We start from the raw sequence: 9,263 nt of genomic DNA on the forward strand, positions 1-9,263 counted from the left end.
CATAATCTCGATTCTTTGGTTCAATAATTGATATCGCGATTATTAAAAACGATTATCCATTTACTTTAAAAACATCAAAAACATCAATTTATTAGAGAAAAAAAAATTGGAACAGTATGTTTTTAACAGTTGATTACCCTTAAATGTAAGTATAATTCAACAGAAAAACCAATAAAAATAAAAAATTATCGTTTTATTTCGATTACGTTGTTTTCGTAATCGTTGCAAGCCATAATCGTAATTGCGATTAAAAAAACGATTAATTGAGCAGCCCTACCATGACAGTTACCAAAGTCCAAGGGGATGGCTTGGTTTGTTCCAAAACCTAAAGATGTTGCATTTATTATGTAAAACTGAGAAAATAATTGAAATCACGATATTTTATAGGCTAAAAAAAGCATTTTTGGACATTTCTTTATAAATAAATGACTTATTATTGATCTGTTATTATGGATTATACATAATTGTTGCAGCTCTTATATTTCCAGGCAAAGGAATTGATGCAGGTTATGAATACTCTCAATATATAAAGCCCCTTTTAAAGTGTTTTCAAACGTTAACACACATCCTATATTCTGTCATTTTATGTATTGAAGATCCACCTGTGTTCATTTCTTTTGTATTTATTTTCTTAATTTGGTTAACAAGAGGCAGCCCCCCGCCCCCCCGTCATTTACATTATGCATGTGTAGAATATATATTGTACATACTGTTCCTTTGTTTCTTCCTCTGTTGTGTTTATGTAGCATGTAAATCATATCGGCCTGTACCCGTTCACCTGTTTTAGTTTGAACCGCTGATAGTTTACAGAAGTGGAGGAGCAGCGGCTCCTCCGCCTCACGCTGAGTTACTAAAGATCAGAGAATACATGAAGTTATACGAAGAAAACTCACTGTGCTGAGTTGGAAAAGGGAGTAAAGTGAGTTTAAATCACCCTGAAAGAAGCTAAATATGGACATTTTAAAACTCTGATGTGAAACTGGAATCTGATTTTCCCAAACGGAGATCGAGACGATTTGCCGCCTCGTTTTTTTTTTAACAGTAGGCTACATGTAATTTTAAGGTTAATTGATCTTAGTTTGGGAAAAATGCTCATGAATAAAAAACATGCTGATCAGAAAACTGTTTTGTGTGCGCATGTGAATTCAATGAAAAGAGCTTAAAGGTAGGGTAGGTAAGAACGGAGAAACCAGCTCGAGTGCGCTAGAATTTGAAAATACGCAGCCGAAAGAAATCTGCCACTTCCTTCAGACTTCCTTACAGAGCCCCTCCTCCAACACACACGAACGCGCACATGACCAATGAGGGCACGAGATAAGTTTGTGCACAGATGGAAGGCTGACAGGTAGGTTATTTTATCATCCAGTTACTTTAGCCGGGCCGGCTCAGATGATTGGTCGTGCTTTTTACAGTACTACGGCTTCCACAGATGACATTTTTTTATGTATTTATTGTCAAAGCATTTCATATATTCATTGCTATCGGGATGTTAAGAGCATTCCATGGAATATAACAAAAAGTGTTTCTGAAGGGAATTACCTACCCCACCTTTAACTTACCAGGTCTTTGGTTATTTATGAAAGTATTTTAGGAATAATATAGTGAGTTTGAGCTGGAAATGTGTGTTTTTAACTTGGTGTGATTACAGGACAGTGCTATCATCCACACTTAATGTATTTACATATTATAATGAAGGAACTTTGGATACAATCCAATCCTAGTATATAATACAAAGGCAGACTTTTTACCCGGCAACTCGTCAATCAGTTTCCCATTCATTTCAATACAGCTTGTAAACGAGTCAAAAGACCAAGAAGAGATTACAATTTCTGACATTAACAAATGTATTTAAGGCTTTTACCTTATACAATGTATAAATTCTGACATGCTAAACGTAAAAGGTAGTAGCAATTTTCCAACTTCTGTCTAAAGTTGAAAAAACAAAACAAAAACATTCCCAACTTTTGTCCAGAGAAAATGGTCGATATTAACAGGAGTTTTTCTAAAAACAAATCAACATCTTCAGGTAACCCTGATACAGGATCTTTACATATAAAAATAACTGATAGTACAGTTCAAAATTAAATTCACAGTATTTTTGATGACGCTAGAAGACACAAAACTGTATTTTTCATTAAAAAGCAAACACAAATGGTCCACAGGCATGATTAACAAAGATTAGATGGTTTCCTTTTCAAAAGAATCCAAAAGCAACGTGACAGGAGAGAAGACGGAGGCGTGACATACCTCCGTGTGTGGAAAAGTTTAAAAATGACAGCGTGAATCTTAGGCTTCAGAGCAAAAACAAATGGAAAACAAGCTGGGATATGTCCTCAAGTCTGTCCAGGGTTTCATTCACAAGTTTCTCCCTCTTTTCCGCACCCAGTGGGATCAAAGAATAAACTCAAAAGCATTGTGGCTCCGGAGATACGGTGACGTCTAAAACCTGCAGCCGATGCCTTACAGTTCTCCTTTTCCCTTTAGTTTGTCTGAATGTGACGCAGGTGGATATCCACGAGTTTCCATGTCCTGAGTTCCACTGAGCAGCAGCTGAGATGTTCAAGCTCCAGGCTTTGTTTGTGTTCATACAAGTATATATTAATATTTTATCATAAATGTCCATTGAGTGTCTTTTTTAACCATAGTTAGGAGAATAACGGCATATAAATCGATGCCTTTGGAAAAACAAAACATTTTTAAAACACTTTTCTCGCGGCAAAAATACAATATATTCCCAACGAAGAAGCACCACGTCAAAAAAAGATGTCATTCCTTTGCTGTTGTTGAAATGGTGATGTGGCTGAAAGGAGAGAGAAGAGGCCTGTTATAACATCTGATAAACAAATGGTACAATCAATAACATCAAATGCAATACAAAACAAATCTAAAGAAAGAAACAAACCCCCCCCACCTAAACCTAACCCCCCACTTCTATGTTAGAACCCAGAGCTTACGTGAGAGGGAATGGGGAGGCTTCCAGCGAGTCGCAACCAATTGTTTTGCTGCTGTAAGCCCGGGTAATAGTGATCGCCTTTTGGTTAAACCACAGGTTGGACGGGTGGTTTAGGATAAGTGTAACAGGAGAATGAGGCACGTTAGGCTCAAATATCGCCGAACGGTTAGAGGCAACCATCTCCCAGAATCTGGCCGCTGGCGGACATTCCCAGAACATATGTAGATAAGTAGCAATAGCCTCTACGTCACAGAGTGCAATTTGGATCAGCAATTATTTTCATTAAACAAAGCTTCCTAGGCGTAAGGTAGACTATGAGTGAAATGATAATGTATGTGCTGGGGGTCAGGATTCCTACAAGCTATTAGTATATTGAACCAGACTTCATCCCAATATCGGCTCTAACGCAAGGGGTCTATAAGCGTGTTGTGAACAATTCTGATAAATGTTATATATTGTTTAAAAGCAGTGTCTGTACTGATGACGATGATGATGATGATTAAAGCCCACTCACAGTCAGTGTTTCCAGCCACTGGAGGATCCGTGGGAGTCGCCGTTCGTGTGGCTGTAACCATTTCCTGCAAAACAACATGGACACTTTAAATCTTCACCTCACACGTTCTGTTTCCCGTCACTACAGAGCGCCTCGAGCTTATACAGTGAGCTGCTCTGATTGCATTTACACATCCAGTCACTACCAAACACACGAATTCCAGAAAGTCATTTAAAGGCAATCAGATGGTGAATTGGTTAATTGTTGGTCTACAAAATGGCTGTAAATAGTGAAAAAAAAGCCATTCAAGTTTCTCAAAAGGTGAGTGCTTGTTTTTTTTTTGGTGCAAAACCCAAAGATATTCCAATCATTAGGATTTAAAACAGAGACAATCCTGGAACTAACCATATTTTAAGCACATTTTGTTTACTTTAAACAATTAATCATATTAATAACATTTCCGGTCAATGGACTGGAGGATTATGCAGGCTCTGATATGTCCTCATTGAAGGACAGGCTCCACAGCAGTGTTTCTCTCATCTTTAAAAAGGTACATTTCTGTACCCATAGAGTGGCAAAGTCCCTCCCCTTCCGGGGGAGCTCCATGGGACCTTATTTCGGAAAAAGCATGTATTGAAGTCAATGGAGAGAGAAAGATTATCTTTCGATCCTGTTTGAATTGTGCCACGAATTACACATATGATGTTTGTCAATTTAAAAGATAATTTTGCAAGTCTAAACAATTAAAATGTGTCGTAAAACTGTAGAGTAACACATTTTTTTGTGTGAAACACTCAATGAACTACATCTCTGGTCTCGCACACAACAACACACGTCACCAATATGGCCGTCACTACTGTCTTAAAGGGATTGACTACCCTCACTATCACAACCCAGTCCCATGGCATTTCGTGTTATAGTCACGACATTTAATCTATTGATTCGTGTTCACCAACACAATTTTCCCCTTTCTTTCATGTCACACAGAACGATTTTAAAAGCAATGTATTTCTATTGATAGTATGTTCCGTGCCTGCAGCACGTCTTTGTGTCGGTTCGGTTCTCGGAGGCCCGGAAGCTGTGGGGTTCATAAAAACATGTTTTTACTAGGGCCGGGACTTTAACGCGTTAATTAAGATTAATTAATTACACAAAAATTAACGCGTTAAAAAAATTAACGCATTTTAATCGCACTTATTTTTGCACCGCGGAACGTTTCTCACTGGATGAGTTTCAGGGGTACCGATTATACTGGAGCACCAACTAACGTTCATGACTTCAAACAACAACAAACCACAGTGAACAATAGTCAAACGTGAACGAAGAAGCTGATGAGACCGCTTTGGTTGGCCCCGTGGATGGGACATTTTGTTTTAAAAAACAGACGGATGGAAGCATCGATAAGAGCACGGTTGTTTGCATTTGCAAACAACCGTGCTCTTATCGATGCTTCCATCCGTCTGTTTTTTAAAACAAAATGTCCCATCCACGGGGCCAACCAAAGCGGTCTCATCAGCTTCTTCGNTATTTCAGTTGATTTGTAATGAATCCAGAATGTATGACATTTTTGTTTTTTAATTTGCATTACAGAAAATAAAGAACTTTATCACAATATTCTAATTTTCTGAGACAGTCCTGTATATAACGTTATGCGGTATAGGTAATTATATATATATATATATAATGCTCATTATAAGTTTCTCCTAAGTAACCAGCTTTGAGAGCTCTCTCTTTGTGGTTTTACTTTAAAGGGGACCTATCATGCAAAATGCACGTGTGTCGGGGAACTCACGCAGCGTCAGAAAATAAAACCCTCTCTTTTCCTCCGTACCCACATTTTTAAAAACGGGGCTACAACGGAGCTGATCCAGATTTGCGTCCGATATGACGTAATATCAGAAATGTGGACCCACAGCACTATCAGAAAGTTGCTATCAGAAACAATGCCCGACTGTTTTGTACGTAATATGGTCGGTGTTTACATTAGCATCGCTAACACTCAGAGCTAACCTGTACTGGAGAGCATGTGTGTGAAGAAGCAGGAAATAGAAAGGAACTCACCTTGTGGTATAACCGGCAAGAGAGAAAGCCTTTGAGCTCCATACTGTTTCAGAGATAATCCTTGATAATCCATGATATGGCGTTTCATCACGGCAGTATTTAGTTTAGACAGTAGCTGCCGGGTCCCGCATGAGCTCAGCCCCCTCCCTTTTTTATTTTTTATCAATTTTTATTTTAAAGCTTTATACCCCAAATCAGCACTTTTGAAACAGGAAGTGAAATCGAGGGATATGAGGCATGGCTAGAATGGGTGATCTGTTTGGTATTTTGAGCAAAACACTTCATAGACATGTTTTATATATATCTGAGACCTATGCTATTGCATAGAAATAGCATGATAGGTGCACTTTAAAAAGTTACCAGTTTCTCAGTTTGTTAACGCATGCTAACAAAACAGTCAGTGTTTAGTTTGGACTATGGCGCTGTTGGATATTATTAGATGCAGCGAATGAATAGTATTTTTTGGACCGATTCAAGTGAATTTGGACAATTTCCCACGACACACCTGACGATGTCTTACGGCACAGTGGTTGAAAACGACTGATCTAAACAATGTTGATCAAACATATTCGAATGTGAGAAGATATAAAGCCAGTGTTTAACAACAAATCTATCTTGTTTGTCCTCAGCGCGCTCTTCACGTCAACGGGAACGGATCTGTGAGGGACTTTCACACCAACTCCAAGCCCAGCACCAGCAGCAGTGTTGGGGGGAAATCTATCCCCCATGGATTGGCTTCCTCCTCCTCTTCCTCCTCCTCCTCCTCCTCCTGTTCTTCCATCTCCCACTCTATCAGCCGGCCCACCATGATCCCAGACCAGGACAAGCGACAGAAGCTTTCTTTCTTCATCGGACAAGGCAAACCCAACCGCCCGTCCTCCTCCTCCTCCTCCTCTTCCTCCTCTTACAGCCAGCCTTCCTCGGCCAGCTGCTCCTCCTCCTCTTCCTCCTCCAGCTCTCTCTCCTCCTCGCAGTCTACCTCAGACGTTCGCTTTGTTCCGCGTCAGCTAAACCACGTTAACGGCACGTCCCGCAGTAACGGCGGTCACCACGCGGGAGGAAACGGAGCGTCGTTCTTGGTGCCGTACGGCCAGGAGTCCTCGGAGGAATCGGACCAGGAGAACTCTGGCTCTCTGGATAACGGCGGATTAGCAAAGTCTCTCCTCAACGGAAACAAGAGAGCGGGAGAGACTTCCTCTCAAGCCACAAACGGAGACTCGGGAGCGCATCACAACGGGTTAAACGGACCCACCAATGGCCTCTCTAAATCCACTCAAAATGGCCACCATAACGGACACCACAAAGTGAATGGACACAACACCCCTAATAAGGTAAGTCTCCTGTCGTGTAATGAAACCTAATGAGCTTTTTGTTTATATCGATAAATACTGAATGAATGATGTCTTGTTTTTCAGCTCTCTGGCAGTAATCATGACACTTCATCCTCTGTGGCTACGGCTGTTTCTAATGGACACAGTGATCACAGTCAAACAAGGTGAGATTAGCACGCTAATGAGGGAAAGTAGCTCAAAGCTAAATCCGGCATATTTACGCTTGAAATATTTATTGTTTTAAGTGTTCATTAATGTGCAATGTCCCTGCCAAATAAACGAGGAAAAAACTAATAAATGCTGCGTTTAAACCAAATGCAAAACATATTGAGTTTGCATGGCTTGAATACAAAATCGATGCATTGTACCTGAATTTAACCGCTATATCACTTCAGGGTGTCCGCAGGGTCTTAAAAAGTATTAAAAGTTGATAAATCAATTTAGCGAAAATTAAGGCTATTAAACGGCATTTTCCAAGGTATCAATTCAATAAGTATATAAATTGTCCAGAGAGGTTGTATTCTACAGTCTGCCTGAATGTAATCATTGCGTAGGTGTGTAGTGTGATTCTGTGTAGTTTATTTATGGCATCCCGTTGGATTTGACGTCATCTGAACAGGACATCGCACGCTCACTGCTTGATAGCGCGTGAAGGTCCGTTTACGCCGGTTGCTAAGCAACATCGTTATGGGGAAATGGAAGTCTGCGTCCAAATGGTTGGAAGATAAGGAGGAAGGACAATCAATACTGTATATAGTCAATGTGAGGTAAAGTGTGTCGCCAAGGTAACCGGTTAAAACTCCAAGTGGCGATGAGGTCTTAAAATGTATGGAAAGGGTCTTAACAAAGGTTTGTTACATTTGACTTCAGGATTCCTGCTTATACCCTGTTCAAAATGGGAAATGTAATTTGCTTTCAACCATATATTAAGAAGTAAAAAAAATCTGATTTGATAAGTGAGAATAAAGATGTGGTTTCAAAATCTACTTGGCTGCATCAATATTTAATTAAATGTTTACATTTCTCACAGACATTTCACCCAAAAGTCTTACAATTAAAATGCTTCTTTATTTTGTTTTTCCAGCCAAGAGGCCCATATTGCTGCTTCCTCCCTGGCCAGTTCCTCTCAGAGCCCCCATCCCGCTGCCAGTGAAACCCAGAGCGCCCCCCCTCCTGACGTAAGGGCTACAACTGTGTCTGAACCCCTGCCTCCGCAAGCACCATCCTCCTCTCCACCTTCAGCTACTCCAACAAACACTCACCCCGTCACGTCCAGAGAACCTGCTTCTTCCTCCTCTCCTGCCCCGCCGCACAGCATCCCTGCAGCCTTACCCCCCCCGACAGACGACTCCCAAAACACCAACGGGACGTCTGCAGCTCCACAGAGGATTAGCCGAGGTGAAGAGGAGGCAAAGGCTCTACCGAGGACTCGTGATCCGTCAGCAGGGACTGAAGGACGCGCCGACGCTAAGGAGCAACCCCAGTCCAAGCCCAGTTCTAGAGGAGGGGAAAGACAAACGTCCCGGGACAGAGAGAGAGACTGGAGCAGAGACAAGGACAGACACTACAGGGACAGGAGCCCGGTGCGAGAGAGAGACGGAGACAGACATCGCTACAGACGAGATTCTCGGGATCGTTCTCGGGATCGTTCTCGGGATCGTTCTCGGGATCGCCACCAACACCGCTCGTACAAGGACCGCTTGGTTCCGTACAACCGGTCCTACAGGGACTGGGACCCTGATCGTCGCAGGGACCGGCCTTTCCTCACACCCAGGGAGCGGGAGCGGAACAATTACAACTCCAGAGATGATTGGGGTCACGAGCGGAGGGGATACGGTCACTCGTACCGAGAGGATAGGAGCCGGCGGCCGGAGAGCAGAGAGTCCCGTCGGCCGATGAAGGAGAGGAGCACCGGCAGGGAGAGGGGTTATTATTCGTGGAGAGGGGAGACTTCCTCGCCAAACACAGAGACCTCAGAAAAGTCAAAGGGTTCCCCCCCTCGGGAGCGTCCAAACACAAATGAGTCGCCTCCGAACAAGGAGGATCACAAGAGGAACGCCGATCCTCCGAGCAAGGAGAGGGAGGACAGCTCTGAGACTCGGTGCTCGAAAAAACACAAAAAGAACAAGAAGTCAAAAGATAAAGAGAGACACCGAGAGAGCGGGTGAGTTATGCCTCTGTTTAAATTACATTGTTTACCCAACAAACGTAATGGAGAGGCTGTCACTTTACTAAATATACTAAAATATATGTTCAGTATTTGGTCTAAAGGCTTTCTGCTTTGAGTAGATAACAGTGCAGGGTGTCCGCGGGGTCTTAAAAAGTATTAAAAGTTGATAAATAAATTTAGCGAAAATGAAGGCTATTAAAAAGTATTAAACGGCATTTTCCAAGGTATTGCATTTTGTAGCTTGTTTTCAATAAG

General features: G+C 41.8%; 1 protein-coding gene across 1 annotated transcript in view; it reads left to right on the forward strand.

Moving 5' to 3' along the window:
* The first annotated feature begins 6,018 nt into the window (after positions 1-6,018).
* Positions 6,019-9,263, forward strand: part of LOC104963350 (serine/arginine repetitive matrix protein 5-like) — a 3,534-nt gene continuing 289 nt past the window's right edge. The window contains exons 1-4 of the mRNA XM_010791925.1: positions 6,019-6,033; positions 6,137-6,838; positions 6,923-7,002; positions 7,923-9,002. Coding sequence (XP_010790227.1) covers positions 6,019-6,033; positions 6,137-6,838; positions 6,923-7,002; positions 7,923-9,002 — 1,877 coding nt within the window. The remainder of the gene's footprint in view (positions 6,034-6,136; positions 6,839-6,922; positions 7,003-7,922; positions 9,003-9,263) is intronic.

The sequence above is a fragment of the Notothenia coriiceps genome, unplaced genomic scaffold (assembly GCF_000735185.1).
Source record: "Notothenia coriiceps isolate Sejong01 unplaced genomic scaffold, NC01 NC01_scaffold00036025, whole genome shotgun sequence".
In the NCBI taxonomy this organism is placed as follows: Eukaryota; Metazoa; Chordata; class Actinopteri; order Perciformes; family Nototheniidae; genus Notothenia; species Notothenia coriiceps.